The sequence below is a fragment of the Cyprinodon tularosa genome, unplaced genomic scaffold (assembly GCF_016077235.1).
Source record: "Cyprinodon tularosa strain WSP-4 unplaced genomic scaffold, ASM1607723v1 ctg210, whole genome shotgun sequence".
NCBI lineage: Eukaryota > Metazoa > Chordata > Actinopteri > Cyprinodontiformes > Cyprinodontidae > Cyprinodon > Cyprinodon tularosa.
Window position 1 is genome coordinate 248,624 of NW_024038779.1, and position 18,268 is coordinate 266,891.

General features: G+C 41.6%; 1 protein-coding gene across 8 annotated transcripts in view; it reads left to right on the plus strand.

Annotated features, from left to right (window-relative positions):
* LOC119783782 (deleted in malignant brain tumors 1 protein-like) overlaps positions 1 to 18,268 on the plus strand; it is a 143,752-nt gene that overhangs the window by 123,219 nt on the left and 2,265 nt on the right. For 7 of the 8 annotated variants that reach the window (XM_038285450.1, XM_038285451.1, XM_038285454.1 and 4 more), the window contains 10 exons: positions 1,022 to 1,120; positions 1,238 to 1,276; positions 12,703 to 12,844; positions 12,935 to 13,119; positions 13,203 to 13,301; positions 14,396 to 14,461; positions 17,011 to 17,109; positions 17,211 to 17,240; positions 17,335 to 17,476; positions 17,629 to 17,834. In XM_038285450.1, coding sequence (XP_038141378.1) covers positions 1,022 to 1,120; positions 1,238 to 1,276; positions 12,703 to 12,844; positions 12,935 to 13,119; positions 13,203 to 13,301; positions 14,396 to 14,461; positions 17,011 to 17,109; positions 17,211 to 17,240; positions 17,335 to 17,476; positions 17,629 to 17,834 — 1,107 coding nt within the window. The remainder of the gene's footprint in view (positions 1 to 1,021; positions 1,121 to 1,237; positions 1,277 to 12,702; positions 12,845 to 12,934; positions 13,120 to 13,202; positions 13,302 to 14,395; positions 14,462 to 17,010; positions 17,110 to 17,210; positions 17,241 to 17,334; positions 17,477 to 17,628; positions 17,835 to 18,268) is intronic. The other variant, XM_038285458.1, reaches the window with a different exon arrangement.

Consider the following 18,268-nt stretch of genomic DNA (forward strand, 5'->3'; position numbering starts at 1 on the left):
GGCATAAACCAGATGGATATTTATAGTTTATTTTTAATTCTCCCAACAATTAATCTTGCTTGAAAGGTAAAAACAATGTATTGTTGAAAACAAAAGAGAAAATAAAGTTAACAGGAGAATAAAAATCATTAGCAGATAACACAATAAACCTATAGCCGCATAACCATAGAGACAGCAAGGTTAGGAGAAACTACCTGAGATCCTCTAATAATAAGCTTTAAATAATAAGCTTCAAAAAGCTAAGTCAAAGCTAAGTCAAGACCCAGTTCTATGTTTAGTCTCTAGTAGGAATTAAATTGGGAGATGGAACAAATGAAAAAAGTGGATAACTAAAACATCTTCATTCAATTCACATTAAAAAAAACTCTGAACCATCAGTAAAGTAAAAAGCCCCCAAAATAAGTGTTTTTCTAATGATAAAGAATTACAAAACTTCCTAAAAAAAAAAATCACACCAAAAAATATACCTTTAGTTTAAGAAATACTGATGATTAGAAAGTGGCTTCAGTAGCAGAAAAAAAATTATTTGATGATTAACCAAAGACTTACTTCTCTTACTACACCAAGAACATAGATTCATACTGATTGGGTGAACTGAAAGCAAATAATTCAATTCAAGTTAGAAACCATAAGACTCAAGTTTAGTTCAATACTCAAATCAGAAAATATTGTCCATTAAAACCAAAGGGAAGAACAAAAGAAAGTAAACTCCCATAGAGAAAAAATGCATATAAAACAAACCGGTTAAGCTAAGCTACCTGGGATCCTTAAACTAGAAGCAATTTCAAAATGAAAATGTTGCAAAGGTAAAAATAAGCTAAAGTGAAAATGTATACATTATTGAAAAGCGATAGCACAATTAAACAAGGCATATCCAACCTTGTAAGAGAAAAAATAAATTCGATGACAATATATTTTACAATATATTTTACAGAAAAATTGAGAACAAACGTATTCAAACATTAAAACAAACTTAAGAATAGATACAATGATACATTTTCAACTCTATTCACCTCTCCAGCTCAGCCTTCCTGTCGTTACAACTGTGGTTATGATATGGGAAGCTGCTCCTGCTCATCTTCATGTCAGTCGAATGGAAGCTGCTGCTATGACTACCATTGTAAGTACAAAATCTGTGGCCTCAAACAGATCTGCATGTATACTTTAACATTTTTTCACAACGATTTTTCTATTGTAAAATATATGAATATAAAAATTACTTTTCTTATCCATGCAGATCAGTGTGGTTTTTATTTTACTACTTCCAACACACCAGGTAAGATTATTTTAACAACCTTTCGGAGAAAGAAAATCATTCATTTTGTTCAGATTTATTTTAAAGCAGGAACACAATAATTTGATGATTGTAAAAATGCACACACCTCCAATGTATTTGTTATGGCAATAGAGAAAAACAAAATACAAATAAATCCAATACTTGTGGTAGGTATAAATTGAATTAAGTTGATTTATTTAATTAGAGACTTAGACAAACTTTATTTTCATTTTGTATACACAAAGTATACAGTGGCGGCTGGTGAAAAATATTTTTGGTGGGGCTGATATAGCCTAGTGTATGTCTCCAACTAATCTCGAATAAAAATTAAAACAAACAATTGGAAATGAAACACAATTTAACAGTAATGATTTAATTTACTATATGATAAAAGTAACAGTGATGATTTTGGTCACTGTGACAGGGTTCTTTGGCCTCCAAGAATCCAGGCTCAGCAGTATTGGGCACGTTACTTTGAAAAAGTAATTAGTTATAGTTACTAGTTACTCCTCCCAAAAAGTAACTGAGTTACTAACTGAGTTACTCCACAATAAAAGTAACTAGTTACTAGTAAAAGTAACTATTGCGTTACTTTTGCGTTTCTCGCCCCCGTAACCCTCACCACCCAGCCCCCACCTTCTCGCCGTGTGTTTCTAAAGCCAGCTGAATAGAGCGGACGACAAAGACAAGAACCTGCAGAGAATTTTGCATTCATTGCAACTCAATGTAAATGACATCGGGGGGAACGCGATGTGAAGTTTTTTAACAGGGCATTCAGATCTGGTGAGTATATGAAATTAATAACTGGGGATGTCTAATTCTGAAATCCAGTGTGTTTAGGTTGTTATAGATACTGCAAAACCAACCAACCTACCTACCTACCTACCTACCTACCTACCTACCTACCTACCTACCTACCTACCTACCTACCTACCTACCTACCTACCTACCTACCTACCTACCTACCTACCTACCTACCTACCTACTTACCTACTTACTTACTTACTTACTTACTTACTTACTTACTCTGGGTGTGACATAAAATATGGATCTCCATCCCTGCCACAAAGGCCATCAAATAATGTTTAAAATAAAAAATACAGGTTGAAAAGGCAGAGTATCCATCCATCCATCCATCCATCCATCCATCCATCCATCCATCCATCCATCCATCCATCCATCCATCCATCCATCCATCCATCCATCCATCCATCCATCCATCCATCCATCCATCCATCCAGATTTCTCCCTTTCTCCATACAGACTATCATTTGAGCACAGGGCGACTGTTGCGCGCCTTTAGCGAGCATGCGCGTTTCCTGTCGCTTGCACGGTGAATCGTGCCGCCTGCGCTGTGCGGAGATGCAGGGGAAACCGTATGTGATGGGGAAACGCAGCTCGACGTAACACCGGTATTTCCATGTGGAAAACGCTGTTTTGCTGCTGGAGTCCTCCACACTCTCCATCTCTCTGTGTGTGCTGTACGTTAACACCCACCAGCAGAAACACCCACCTACCCAACTGACAGACGGAATCTCACTATACATCAGCCATTCTCATCCTCCCCTCTCCCATGACAAGGTGCGCACGAGTCCTATCATGATAAAAGGTTAATTGTGCGACCTGAGTAACGCGCAGTAACGGGGTGTCTGCAATGGTAACTGCGTTATAGTTACAGTCAAAGTAATTAGTTAGATTACTCGTTACTAAAACAAGGTAACGGCGTTAGTAACGCCGTTACTTTCAACGCCGTTAGTCCCATCCCTAAGGCTCAGTCGGGTTACCGGTGTCAGTGATTTATTGTGCTCAAAAACTCAAAACAGGGTGCAAAAGAAACTAAACATATACAAGATACTCTGGGCCTCAGCCTCCCTCCAGTCACCAGCAATGTAACAAAGAAACTGAAAACAGAAATGGCCTCTCTTCTTCCCACAGCCCTCATTAAATAGTTTAAGCCCCTCACCTCAGGCTCTCTTATTTCTGATTTCTTCTCATAAATCAGTTTAGTCCATATATTACCTCCACAAACAATTGATGTACAAAAACAAATAATTTTTACAACTTAATTCCTTTACACAGATTCATTGACTTATTCAATTACACCAAACTGGGATTGAACCCAGCAAAGACGCCGCCAGACTGTAGATGACAAGTCCCCGTAGCATAAACACATACACATACACAAACCCACCCACCCACCCACCCACACACACACACACACGGCTAACCCCACTGAACTATTAAGTGTGCACCCTCAATACGCCAGCAGGTAACCAGGAACAGCTTGTGTGTTTTAAGTTAATGGACCGCTACTGGGCTCAGCGTGAGTGTATAGGTCCTCACAAGCACAGTATAACAGGAATGAGTGTGTGGCACGCAAAGTTAAAGGTTGTTTTAAGTGACAAGGTGGATTCGTCACAGTCACAATAACCATGAAATGAAATTTTCATATCCTACAACAGGGATGTTCTTCTGACAAACGGGTAGATAAATAAGGATCTCACCGATTTTGGGTGGAAGCTTCATCTCGTTCGTTACGTTCGCCATCATCCCTCTAATTGTCTGCACCTGCGCTTGGGTGCAGAAGCCTGTTAAAGGGCAGTATTTTCAGAACCCCAAGACCATCAAATTCTGAGATGCTGATTGGCCATTAAATTATTAAATTCACCTAGCAATAGTACATGATTGGCAGATTCTCTGCAAATGTGGGGCTGTCTAATCAGAGCCCCAAGACAGAGACGGTAGGAGTCTGTCTGTGGAAATCCACAAATGAATGACAGTAGACAGGGAAATGTAGTTTATATAATTTGTTTTGCTTATAGGTACACACTCTAGAGAGTAAAACTGACATTTCTGAGTTAATTTCTAAAAATATATTTTACGTTTCTCTCTTCTTATCAGAGAGGGCGGTGCCCCAGAGCCCCCTATGGGCCGGCCGCCACTGAGAGTATATGTCTTTAATGGAGGGAAGAGGGAGCCCCAATGATCCTCTCTGCTGTTCTCACCATTTTTCTCACATTCTTCAGTCTGAGGCACTGCAGCCTCCACACCACTGCTCTCTCTGGTGCTCCTTAGAAGGTATGAGGATGGGCGAGGGCAGGTGGGCCCTCCTCATCCTCAGCAGAAGGTACAAGTGCTTCTGTGTCCTTGTGACCAGAAAGCTGATGTTCACAGTCCAGGTGAGGTTGTCTGTGATGTGCAACCGCAGGAATTTGATGCTGCTGACCACCTCTACAGCTGAGCTGATAAGCAGTGGAGCGTGGTCTTCCTGAAGTCAGCGATGATCTAATTCATCTTCTTTACGTTCAGGATCAGGCTGTTATCTTTACCCCAGCCCAACAGCTGCTCCACTTCCTCTCTGTAATCTTGGTCTTGTCATCTCTGATTAGGCCCATCACCGTAGCATTGTCTACAAACTTCACTATGTGATTGGTGGTGAACCTGGGGACGCAATCGTATGTCATCAGAGTGAACAGCAGAGGGGTCAGGACGCAGCCCTGAGGGGAGCCTGTACTCAGGGTGATGACATAAGAGGTGTTCTGTCCGACCTAGACTGACTGAAGTCTGTTGGTGAGGAAGTCTAGCAGCCAGTTGCAGATGGGTGTACTGAAGCCCAGATGTTCCAGTTTTCCTCAGAGATACTGTGGGATAATGGTATTGAAAGCTGAATTGAAGTCCAGGATGGCATCCACACATGGGTGTTCTTCTCCTCCAGGTGTGCTCAAGTGAAAAGGTGAAAAGCAGAGGAGATTACCAGACTTGAAGGCTGAGTTCTGTGCCTTTAAAAGGGAACGCCTTTTTTTTCACATTGGCCCCTTGATTTTACGTTATTACATCATGTTCTACTCACCCATATGAGTTTTGTGTCAGTTGGAGTTTTGTGTCAGTTGGAACCATTCATCCAGGCTCGTTGGTTGACCAGGGGGATGATGTTCTTTGTGGTGCTGACATCCTCCATGCATTTGTTGATGTAGGCTGAAACAGTCATGTCATAATCATCAATATTGATCTTATTGTCATATGTTGTTACAGTTGCTTACTGCTGTTTCACACCAAATGTAATCTCAATGAACTTTGACAAACAAACACATTATGTTTAGATTCTAAACTATTCAATCTATTTAATCAAATTGCATTGACTGTGTAGCATCCAGTGCAATTAAAAAAGGCCAGAACTGGTGGTTGAAAGGTTTATTTGAGCCATCCGTGCCTCCAACCAACTTAAGAGCTACAAAAATAAACAATTTACAATTACAATTTAATACACCATGCTTAGCTCATTACATTGGTAACTTTTCTGTATTAAACATTTTCTAATTAACACAAACCTTGTTCCTCAATTGACTGATGCTTTAAACTTTACAATTATATGACTTTCCGTGGTCCTTTAATCAGTTTCTCTTCCAACGTTTTCTTGCTAACTTCGGGTTTTACGGACCGTTGTGTGTTAAGCTAACTTCCGGTTTTACGGACCCCTTTCAAAATAAAAGCATAGTCCTCTAATGTAATCGTCAAAAAAAAAATAAAATTTTTTTTTTTTTTTTAACCACACTCTTCTACCGTTACACTCCCACCAAATTATTTGCCGATAACACATATAAAACACAAATAATTTCCTCAAATTACGGAACAAAACAAAACAAAACAAAAAAAACAATCGCCTTATAAACAACTGTCAACTTTCAACATTTCCTGACACTTTTAGCATAGTACATTTACTTTTCACAGTCTTCTAACAGCAGAACTAACTTATGAACTGGGCGTTCTACTACAGACATTTTGTTCACACGCTGACCCTTGTTGGTAAGATCTCTGTCTGCAAAGGCGATTTTGACCTTTCTGACAAGTCCATCTGTGTCCTTTACAGTGTCCAGGATTCTTCCAAGTTTCCACTGAGATCGCGGTTGTGTTTCATCTTTGTCCATTACTATGTCTCCTATTTGCATGTTCCTTTTTGGCGTGTGCCATCTTTGTCGGATTGTAATATTCTGTAAGTATTCCCTTTTCCATCTGCTCCAAAACTGCTCAACTAAGTACTGTACTTGGCGCCATCGCTTTTTTGCATACAAGTCCTCCTTAACAAACTGTCCAGGAGGAGGCAAAGCAGTGGAGGTTTTCATTGTCACAAGATGATTTGGAGTAAGCGGCTCCAAACTGTTTGGATCATTGAGATTGTCTGTCGTTAAAGGGCGGCTGTTTACTATTGCAGCTGCTTCGTACAGGAAGGTTCTGAGTGAAGAATCTGTGAGACGCCCTGTAGTAAGAGCCAATGTTGCCTTGAGAACGTTTCTCACAGTCCGTATTTGTCGTTCCCATACTCCACCTGCGTGACTAGCATGAGGTGTGTTTAGGACAAAATCACACTGTTTCTCAGCAAGGAAGGATGTCAGTTTATCAGTGTCTATTTCATTTTGTGCTGCGTTCAGTTCATTTTTGGCACCTACAAAATTAGTACCCTGATCACATTTTATTTGTCTGACAGAGCCTCTTAAAGCAATAAAGCATCTGAAACCATTTATAAATGCATCTGTTGACAAGTCCTCTAACATTTCAACATGAACTGCGCGTGAGTAAAAGCATGTGAAAAGGAGGCCATACCTTTTGTACTCCTTTCGTGCTTGTTTGGTCAGAAACGGGCCAAAAACATCCATACCACAGTATGTGAAAGGCGGAGAGAGCTCAATTCTTTCTGGAGGGAGATCTCTCATCTTTTGTCCTTCCACAGGTCTCCTTTGTCTCCGACAAAACACACACTGGCGAATGTAGGATGCAACTGTTTGGCTTAATTTTGGAATCCAATAGCCATTGGATCGAATCTCATTCATTGTGAAGCCCTTTCCCTGATGATTGACCTTTGCATGACAGTGGGCAATTATCAGTTTTGCTATGTGTTGTTCTCTGGGAATTATTGTTGGATGTTTGAGTGAGTGGGGAAGAGATGAGTGCCGTAGCCTTCCTCCCACCTTGAGCACATTGTCCTTGTCCAAGAAAACATCCAAGTTGTTCATTTTGTTGTTCTTTGATAGTTGTTTGTCTTTGCTTAATGCTTCTATTTCGTTTTGATATGCTTGTCTTTGTAAATCTTTGATAATCACCATTTCCGCACTTTGTCTTTCGGTTACAGTAGTGAGTGTCTTTGATTTGTCTTTGAGTAGGAAACGTCTGAGACGTGCTACTGCACTTACAGCACGGGACCAGGATGAGAACTTTAAGAGGCGATCACTAAGGCTTGTATGTTCAACTGTTTGTGTACTTAGTGTTTGCACCTTTCTCACTTCTGGGTCTCCGACTGGAAGTTCGATAGTCTCTACATTTGGAAGATGTATCTCCTTTTCCCACAGGAACTGAGGGCCTGTGAGCCAGTTGGAAGAAAGCAGTTCATTTACTGTTGTGCCCCTGGATGCCAAGTCTGCTGGGTTTTCACTGGTAGGCACATAAAACCATTGTTGTGGAGTGGTAGTGTTGCGTATTTTCTGCACTCTATTAGCAACAAACGTGTGAAAGCGTCTCGCTTCGTTATTTATGTATCCTAGGGTGACCTTTGAGTCTGTCCAAAAGAACTCCTCGACACTGTCATAGAGCAGTTCCTCTTTTAGCATATTGCTTACAGCGACTGACACGGCTGCCGCAGTAAGTTCTTACCTTGGTATTGTGGTGACCTTTGTGGGTGAGACCCTTGCTTTGCCCATGATGAAGGTACAGTGAACATCTTTGTTTTTGTTTATGAGTCTGAAATAAGAACATTGTCCATATCCTGTATTACTTGCATCAGAAAAGTGATGTATTTCTCTTTTCACAACATCTCCGAAATCTGCAGGGACATAACACCTGCTTATTTGTATGTTTTTCAGATTGTTCAGATCTCCTTTCCAGCACTCCCACCGTGGCTTAAGGTGTTCAGATAGCGGGTCGTCCCAGTCCATTCCTTGACGACACATCTCTTGGAGAATTCCTTTTCCTTTGAGCACATATGGAGCTATAAATCCAAGAGGGTCATATATTGCTGCGACCGTGGATAAGATGCCACGCCTGGTTGGTGGTTGATCCTTCAGTGTGATGTTGAATGTAAACCAGTCTTTCTCCACATTCCAATAAATGCCGAGTGCCCTTTCTGTTTGTGTTTCATTAAATGTTAAGTCCTTTGCTTTAGTATCTGTTGCATGCTCTGAACTTGGAATACTGTTAAGAACATCAGTATTGTTCGAGACAAACTTGTGCAACCTTAATCCACCCTTTTCACATAGTTCACGTGCCTCCTTTGCCATTTTTATAGCACCTTGAACTGTCTCTACGCTGGTGACTCCGTCATCTACGTAGAAGTCTCTGGCTATGAACTGCGAGCCTACAGGATATGTAAGGCTGTTCTCTTTGGCTAAACATTTTAGTCCATAGTTTGCACAGCCAGGTGATGAGACGGCACCAAAGAGGTGTACTGTCATCCTGTATGCTTGTGGTTGACTGTTTATGTCTCCATCCTTCGACCATAAGAAGCGCAAGTAGTTGCGATCATTTTCTTTGACTTGGAACTGGTGAAACATTTTTTCAATGTCGCACATGAGAGCTACTTGATGCTTTCTGAAGCGCACAAGAACACCAGTTAGATTGTTGATCATGTCGGGACCATTAAGTAAATGTTCGTTTAGACATGTACCTTTGTGCTTTGCAGAACAGTCAAAAACAACGCGCAACTTTTCAGGTTTCTTTGGATGATAGATGCCGTGGTGCGGTATGTACCATGTCTCACCGGGTGGTCCATAATCATCAGTCTCTTCAGCATCACCTCTTGTGATGATGTCACTCATGTATTTAATGTAATCTTCTTTGTATTTTTCATCCTTCATGAGTTTGCGTTTGAGGTGGTTGAGTCTGTTTTCAGTGAGTTGTCTGTTATCTGGCATTTTTGGCCTTTCTTTAAACGGTAATGGCATTTCGTAATGTCCATTTTCAGTAAGTGTTATGCCTTGCTCAAGTTTGTGGAGGAATACTAAATCCTCTTGTGAGACAGTCTTTTCATTCCTATCAGTCTCTTTGAAATCTCTTTCCAGTGCACGTATTGCATCTGCTGGAGTGGAGGGTGGGATTTCCTTAATGGTGACTCGATGACAGAGACTGCTCGTCATGTCTGTTTCATTGCACGGTGCTGAGTTGCCAACTATGCTCCATCCTAAATCTGTATAAATGGCATAGGGCTCGTTATCTTTGCCTAAGATTACTTGTTTGGGTGCGAGAGCTCTAGGACAAGTATAACCTATGAGAAGACTTACTTCACAGCTTAGGAGTGGAGGAACCTCATCTACAATAGGCAGCAAATGACTCCACTTTTTGGCCGTGTCACATGTTGGAATGTGCTCTCTGTTTGCAGGTATGTAGTCCCTAGTGTATGCAGTGGGGAGCTTTATGACTGTGTCTGAGTCATAACCTCTTACTATGAGATCGGACACCCTTTCACTGATTACAACTGCATTTTTATCCATCATGGTAGTCAGTTTCAGTTTTACTGGACAAACATTTGCTTGTAATTCATGTGCAACATCCTGATCAATGAAGACAGTGTCACTCTGTGTGTCTAATAACGCATAGACCAGTTTTTCTTTGTCCGGATTGTTAGCCGTCGACAGCCACACTGGAACAATCATCGAAGTGCTGATTGTCTGGTCAGATCTGGCAACATTAAGTGATGTGGCTGTTGCTGTTTCAGCCTGGTGCCCGTGAGAGGCATTGTCTGTACTCACTCGTGTTTCTCTTTGTCGACTGTTACTATAGTTATCATCGTGAAGACAGGTTGGGTGTCTCTTTGAGCAGGTTTCGCAAGTGTGGCGGCGTCTGCAGTCCTTAGCACTGTGTCCTTGCTTTAAGCAGCCGTAACAAAGTTTATTATCTTTCACATGTTTCTTTTTATTTTCTAGAGACATCTTCAAGACGTCTGGGCACTTTTGGAGCTGGTGTGCACCCTGGCACAACATGCATGGAGAGCCATTAGCTGTTTTTGTTGTTGTCTGTTTGTCACTTTGTTCAATTGTGTTTGTGTTTAATACACTTGCCTTGTTCCTTTTGATGTCCTTTGTGTTTCTTTTATCACTGTTTGTTTCAGTGTAGTGGAGTGCATGAATGGAGGTGACTGGGTTACAAGCGACTTCTGCTTCTAAGGAGAGGAAGGAGGCAAAATCACTGAAGCTTGGAAACTCACCACCTTCCATTAATGTCTTTGTAACTTGTCTGTTCCATCTGGCATTTATCCAGTCTGGTAGCTTGTGCAACAGTTTTTGATTTTCTTCGCAGTCGTCAAGTATTTGTAGGCCTTTTACGTGTGGCATCGCGAGCATGCATGCATTTATGAAATCTGCGAATGTCCTTAGTCCTTCAGCATCTCTGGGCTGCACTTTTGGCCAGTTAGATAACTTTTCTCTAAAGGCCTTCTGTATTACAAATGGCTGGCCGTATCTTCGGTTTAGTTTGTCCCAAGCATCCTTATATGCTTCTTCATCGTTTCTAAAGAAAGTTCCTTCAAGACATTTGCGGGCTGGGCCAGTCACATATCGTTTCAGGTAGTACAGTTTATCTGCTGCTGAGATGCTCTTTTGTTCAATGAGTGACGTAAATGTGGATTTCCATTCAATAAAGCTAATTGGTTCACCACTAAACACTGTTGGTTCTGGTGTGGGAAGTTTGTTCATTTTTATACTGTCTTGAACTGCTTGTGCTAGTTGACTAACACTAGAGGATGCTATTTGCTCAGGCATGAAGGAGAGTGTTGGTATGATCTGTTGGGGTGTGAAGCTTTGGCTCACCTGTTCACCTTTTATTGACTGCGCATCACTTATACGTGCTAACTCTCGGTCATATGCTTCAAACCTGGCTCGAGTTGCTTTCACTTCCTTCTGCGCCTTTAAACGTTCCATCTCAGATGTTTGAGCTGCCATTTGTTTTTTGTGCTCCTCCTCTAGAGCTCTTATTTTTTCTCGTTGTCTTTGCTCCTCTTGTTCAATCTCAAACTCAGCCATTTTAGCTGCTAGTTCTGCCGCTGCATCGGCTCTTTTTGCAGTAAGGTGTGAAGCTGAGGACTGTTGGCTGTGATTTGATGCTGCGGTTGACCCGTATATGGACAAGGCGTAGTCATGCTCTAAAACTCCACGTAAGCAAATTCTTTCACGCTCTGCATCAAAATCTCCATCAACACCACTTATTCTTTCCAGAATTATTTTTACCATGTCGTGAGTTACTGCATCACAAGCATCGGTCCTTCTCCTTATGTCAGATGATGGTGCCATTTGGTTTCTTATTTCAGAGTAGAGCTTTAGGACATCATCTCTCTTTTGTTCTTTCAAGTCTGCAAGTTCAGCCATCTCCTTTTCAGTGATATCTGACTTTAAGCTTTCTCTTGTTTCGCGAACTTGCATTTTCCATTTTTCATACAAATGTATTAGTCTCTTTTCCTTTTTACTTATTTCTTCCTTTTGATATGTCATCATCTTCTCAGTTTGAACTTTAACTCTTTCTGAACGTCTTGGTAAATCTGACATGCTTTGACCTTTATCTTGCAACTCACTTAACATTTGTTCTTTGCATTTGATTGAATCTTTAATGTCTTGTCTGTCCTCACCTTCATTTTGAAATGAGTGCTTTAAATCTTGAATTTCTTGTCGTAAACTCGAAATTTGTTCATTTATGTCTGTTTGACTTACTGTTGCTGCCTGTAAACTTTCCATTTCGAGCTGTTTTCTTTGATCCATTTATTTTCTGACCAACTTCTGCCATCTGCTGGACGTTGTGGGTACTGCCGTACTGCCGTTGACACCTTGAGACCACATTGTGCAGCTGTGGCGGCGGTGAAGCTCTTACTGTAGCATCCAGTGCAATTAAAAAAGGCCAGAACTGGTGGTTGAAAGGTTTATTTGAGCCATCCGTGCCTCCAACCAACTTAAGAGCTACAAAAATAAACAATTTACAATTACAATTTAATACACCATGCTTAGCTCATTACATTGGTAACTTTTCTGTATTAAACATTTTCTAATTAACACAAACCTTGTTCCTCAATTGACTGATGCTTTAAACTTTACAATTATATGACTTTCCGTGGTCCTTTAATCAGTTTCTCTTCCAACGTTTTCTTGCTAACTTCCGGTTTTACGGACCGTTGTGTGTTAAGCTAACTTCCGGTTTTACGGACCCCTTTCAAAATAAAAGCATAGTCCTCTAATGTAATCGTCAAAAAAAAAAAAAAATTATTTTTTATTTTTTTAACCACACTCTTCTACCGTTACAGACTGATTTCAAGTAAATTAAAAAGATCTATTTCAATCCTGGCTATAAAATAGAAAAGTCAAGTTTAGTTAAATATTTATTGTAAAAAGTTACCTTGCCTTGTTGAAAATGCCTTTGTTGTGTAGGTTTCCAAAGTGTTTCTTTTTCGTTGTACTCATTAGTAACTTGTGGTGGGTTCCTGTATGGCAGCCACGGCACTTTTGAAAGCCCCAACTATCCAAACAACTACCCAGACAACCTAGATTGTACGTGGTACATTAGACCTGGTCATCAGTTTATTCGTTTGGAGATTTCTAATCTAAGGTAAATGAATGTTCTGAATATGCAAGATTTAAAGCTTCTTCTACTGGATTTTCTGTACTTTTAATTTTCTTTATTGTCGTTTTGTTTCAGCACTGAGTGTGGTTATGATTGGGTTGACGTTTATGATGGCTACAATACCAACAACAGAAGGGTGTTACAACTCTGCCACACAAATCAAACTGTCTATCACTCCACTGGCCACTATGTAACTGTGCACTTCAGAACTGATGGCAGTGTGAGCCGAGGCGGATTCTATGCAAGCTACAGAATTGTTGGTGAGATACAGTAGCTTTGGTCAATCTTTGAAAAATGGCAGATGTTGCCAATTCAACAAAATGTTATGTATTTTCATTTGAAGCTGAAAGCTCCTGCCAGTACAACTGTGGTTACCAGGCTGGAAACTGCTCTTGTGACTCAGGATGTAAATACAGAGGGACCTGCTGTGCAGATTACACAGGTAAGCAGTGTTTAATGTTAAAAATTACTTTCTGTTTTTCTGTAAATATATTGTCCAGTGGTTTTACAATCAGAATTATTTTCTTTGTGCCAAAGAGGAGCCATCTGTCATAATTGGTTTAAGCGATCTGACCCACATGCATAGAACCACTTAGAGACCAAGGTTAAAAGTTGAAAAGGTTTATTGAATGAACTCAGTGGACTGGTGAACCGGAACCGGAAAGTCTGAAGGAGAGGTCACAATGATCAGTTCAGGGACCGTAGGAAAATTGACTGAGGCTTGAATATAGCTGGAGAGTAACTCACGTTTGAGGTGGCTCTTGTTAATCCTTGAATCCAGTTTGTGGGTATTTAATCCTGAGGAGAGGGAACTCATTGGAGAGCGGATAGGTTGACTAATGTTGGACCCAGAGGAGTAAAGGAGCGGACTGTCACTTGGTTTTCCAAAGAGGACTTGAACGGATCATGTGGAGGTGTACCCCTGCTCAGTGTGTACTCAGTAATCCTTCCAGGGGGAGAAGGTCCAGGTTATCCAGTTACACAGGAAAGGCTTCCTGTCAAAGAGCAAAGACAAAAACAAGATTTGACTCAGAGAAACAAAGCTTCAGTTAGACTCTACCAATCTCAGCTTGGCTAGAGTACCCAAAACTGGCAAACACTCTGGCATCGAGGTAATGACAGCCCACTGCTCAAATACTCCTCCAGTAATGATCCAATGAGCCGCAGGTGTGCAGGGAGGCCCAATGAGGAACAGGGCACCACCCGGTGGTGGTGGAGAGAGAAAGACAAAACCAACCCACACAAACTGGATTCCTAACACCAACCAATTTACTTTTGCAAGAGATCATAATGGCTTTTACTATAAAGCCATATTTTTGCTTTATCCTCCTGCTGTTGGCATCGTACCAACCCCAGGCCCTGACAACCCTCATACCCATCCTTCCAGGTGGAGCCAACAGGATTCGAATGAGCCAACCCGAGCTGTCGCTGCATTAAACATCATGGCCACAAACACTGAAACCCTCCCCCCCCCGAAAAAAAAAACATTGCAGCACAAAAAATTTGAGTCATCTGTCACCCTTATTTATCTTTCAGCTTACTGTAATAGCACAAGCCAACAACCAGGAACCACCACTTATCCAGGATTGACCACATCACCAGGTATGACTGCTACACCAAAGAAGGACATATAGTCAGATTCATTCAATTAAATACATACAGTTTAATCTCAATTTAAAACAATATAGTCAAGTTCAGTTTATTCAACAACTGGGTAAAAAGTAAAGATTGAAAACGAAAGATAAAAGAGAACATAAAGTTAACAGGAGCATAAAAATAATGGCAGATAACACATATGTCTTCCAGTACCCAAAGCCTTTAGCAACATAACTTTAGAGATAGCTCAGGATAAGTTAAGCTACCTGAAAAACGGATGTTAAAAAAGTTATAATGGCCTTATCTTAAAATGAATTCGGCATTATTCTGGATCGTGATGATTTATATTTTGTCAATATTGTTAACTAAAAACAGAAAAGTTAAGCATGAATCTAGATTTTACTAGAGAAAGCAGCTCTATATGATTTTTGTAGAAGTTTTTTTTTTTTTATGTTATCAACAAGCAAAAAGTGTATTTAAACATACGTACTGACGGTTTCCTCATGTGAACCCCCAAATTTGCCAAATTTTTCATACGTTGGCATACACTGGCTAAATTGTCAAGGCTTTACAGCGCCATTTTTGGAATTTCTTGATCTATTCTGGATCTAACAGGAAGATGATGGAAAGAATTGAAAAATAGAATTATCTTCTTGTTATTGCCTCTCCTTGGGCTGCCACCTTATCGTGGTGGAGAGGTTTGGGTGTCCCAATGATCCAAGGAGCTATTCTGTCTGGGGCTTTATGCCCCTGGTAGGGCCTCCCAAGGCAGAAAGGTCCTAGGTGAGGAACCAGACAAAGCGCAGCCCGAAGACCCTATGATGAGTACAATATTTGGATTCAGCATTCCCTCGCCAGGCCCGGAGGGGGGGCACGAATGCGGGCGCCTGGTGGCCGGGCTTTTACCCATGGGTCCCAGGCTCAGCCTGAAGAGGAAACATGGGTCCCCCCTAAAATGGGTTACCACCCGTGGGAGGGGCCATAGGGGCTGGGTGCAATGTGTGTTGGTCGAGCCTCGGATTCAGGAAGAGCAGTGTGGTTTTCATCCTGGTCGTGGAACGCTGGACCAGCTCTACACCCTCAGCAGTGTCCTGGAGGGTGCATGGGAGTTCCTCCAACCAGTCTACATGTGCTTTGTGGACTTGTAGAAGGCGTTCGACCGTGTCCCTCGGGGGGCCCTGTGGGGGGTTCTCCGGGAGAACGGGGTGCCGGGCCCTTTGATACGGGCTGTCAGGTACCTGTATGCATGTCAGAGTCTGGTCCTCATTGCCGGCAGTAAGTCGGGCTTGTTTCCGGTGAGAGTTGGACTCCGCCAGGGCCGCCCTTTTTCACAGATTCTGTTCATTACCTTCATGGACAGAATTTCTAGGCGCAGCCAAGATGTTGAGGGGATGGGACTACATCTTTTTGCAGATGATGTAGTCCTATTGGCTTCATCAGGTCATGATCTGCAGCTCTCGCTGGATCTGTTCGCAGGCGAGTGTGAAGCGGCCGGGATGGGAATCAGTGCCTCCAAATCTGAGGCCATGGTCTTGAGCCGGAAAAGAGTTGAGTGCCTTCTCCGGATTAGGGGGGGTGTCCTGCCCCAAGTGGAGGAGTTTAAGTATCTCGGGATCTTGTTCACCAATGAGGGACGAAGGGAGCGGGAGATCGACAGGCTGATTGGCGCAGCATCTGTCATGAAGCGGGCGCTGTACCGGTCTGTCGTGGTGAAGAGAGAACTGAGTAAAAAAGGGAAGCTCTCGATTTACCGGTCGATCTACGTTCCCACCCTCATCTATGGCCATGAACTCTGGGTCATGACCGAAAGAACGAGATCACGGATACAAGCGGCAGAAATGGGTTTCCTCCGTAGGGTGGCTGGGCTCTCCCTTAGAGATAGGGTGAGAAGCTCGGTCATCCAGGAGGGACTCGGAGTAGAGCCGCAGCTCCTCCACGTCGAGAGGAGCCAGTTGAAGTGGCTCAGGCAGCTGGTTAGGATGGCTCCTGGATGCCACCCTGGTGAGGTGTTCCGGGCACGTCCCACAGGGGGGAGGCCCCGGGGAAGACCCAGGACACGCTAGAGAGACTATGTTTCTCGGCTGGCCTGTGAACGCCTTGGGGTTCCTCCTAAAGGGGCTAGAAGAAGTGGCTGGGGAGAGGGAAGTCTGGGTCTCCCTTCTTAAGCTGCTGCCCCCGCGACCTGACCCCGGATAAGCGGAGGAAGATGGATGGATGGATGGATGGATGGATGGATGGATGGATGGATGGATGGATGGATGGATGGATGGATGGATGGATGGATGGATGGATGGATTCTTGTTATTGAAGAATAAGAAAATTTATACTTTCTACAAACAAATTCAGGCAGAAGCAGCAGAAGAAAGAATTTGATGATGATGAATTTAGATTTTACAAATGAATTCGCTCTTAAAGCTTTGCTTTAGTGCAGTAATTTGTTAATGTTTTAGGAATTATTGAAGAATTGAGTCTATTTAAACTTTGAAACTTAAACATAGCCAAAACAGATGAATTTATGAGTTTACCTATCTTCTCTACCCTCTCATTTCTCACAGCCTATTCTTCTTGTCGTTACAATTGTGGTTATTATGCTACAAACTGCTCCTGCCACTATTCATGTCCATACTATGGGAACTGCTGTCATGACTACAACTGTAAGCATTACATCTTGCACCAGCTTAAAACAATCATCATTGTCATTTTTGACCAAGTAATTCTGAAAAAACAAAAAAACAAATATTTGTTTTTTAAACAGCATACTGTTCAATCGGAACAACACCCTCTGGTAGGAGTTTTTATTTTGATTTTTTGGGGCAAATTTGAGTATCATGATAAAATAATTTTATCTAGCAAGAAGATATTGATATCTTTTTCATCAGGGTCGTGTGGAGGTTCCCTTTTTGGCTCTGGCACCTTTACAAGCCCCAACCATCCTGGCTACTACAGTGACAACTCCTACTGTGTGTGGCAGCTCAGAGCTGCATACGACCAAAGGGTCTTCCTGCACTTCTCTTACCTGGAGTAAGTAAAAACAGCCAAATCAAGCCGTATTATAAGAATGGAGAATATAAATATTACTTTACCAAATACCTGAATATTATTTTACAATTGTACAAATCTTTTTAAAAGAGTATTTAAATCCAATTAATTTGTATCCTCATTTTGCCGAAAAGGTTGGAGAACTGTTGCAGCTGTGACTATATAGCACTCTATGATGGGCCGTCTGTTTATTCACCATACTTGGGGAGAGTGTGCAACAACAGTGTGAGCTCTTTCCACTCCACCTCCAACTATATGACTGTGCTCTTCCGGACAGATGGGTCTATTGTCGGCCGAGGATTCAGGGCTGAGTTTACGAGCTCTCTGAAATCCAGCTCAGGTACATGGGATGTAGTGTCAATCTCACATTTAGTTTTAGGTTCTATTTGAACCAAAAATTTAACTATTCATACATTTTGGCCTAAAATTCAGGGTTCACATCTCAATTCTGTGAACTTTTCTCTTAAAACATCAACTATTTTAAAACTAAAGTTCCAATATTTATAGTTATCCCTTTGGTTGGGATTTTAGTGGTCAGCTGGGAGATTCTGAATGTCAAAGTTTAGTTACTGGGAATTAAAGTGTTTGTTATCAAACCAGTTGTTATCAAGATCATGTAAACTCCCACCTTGAGGTTGATATTTATAGGGCTACCTTTCACAACAGTTTCAACTGCATGTCTTATGGGATTACCATTGTTACGGCTACTCTTGCATCAAAATAGTTTCCCAAAAAAAATCAAAAATTGCCAGAGTAGTCTTAGGAGGAGGTTTT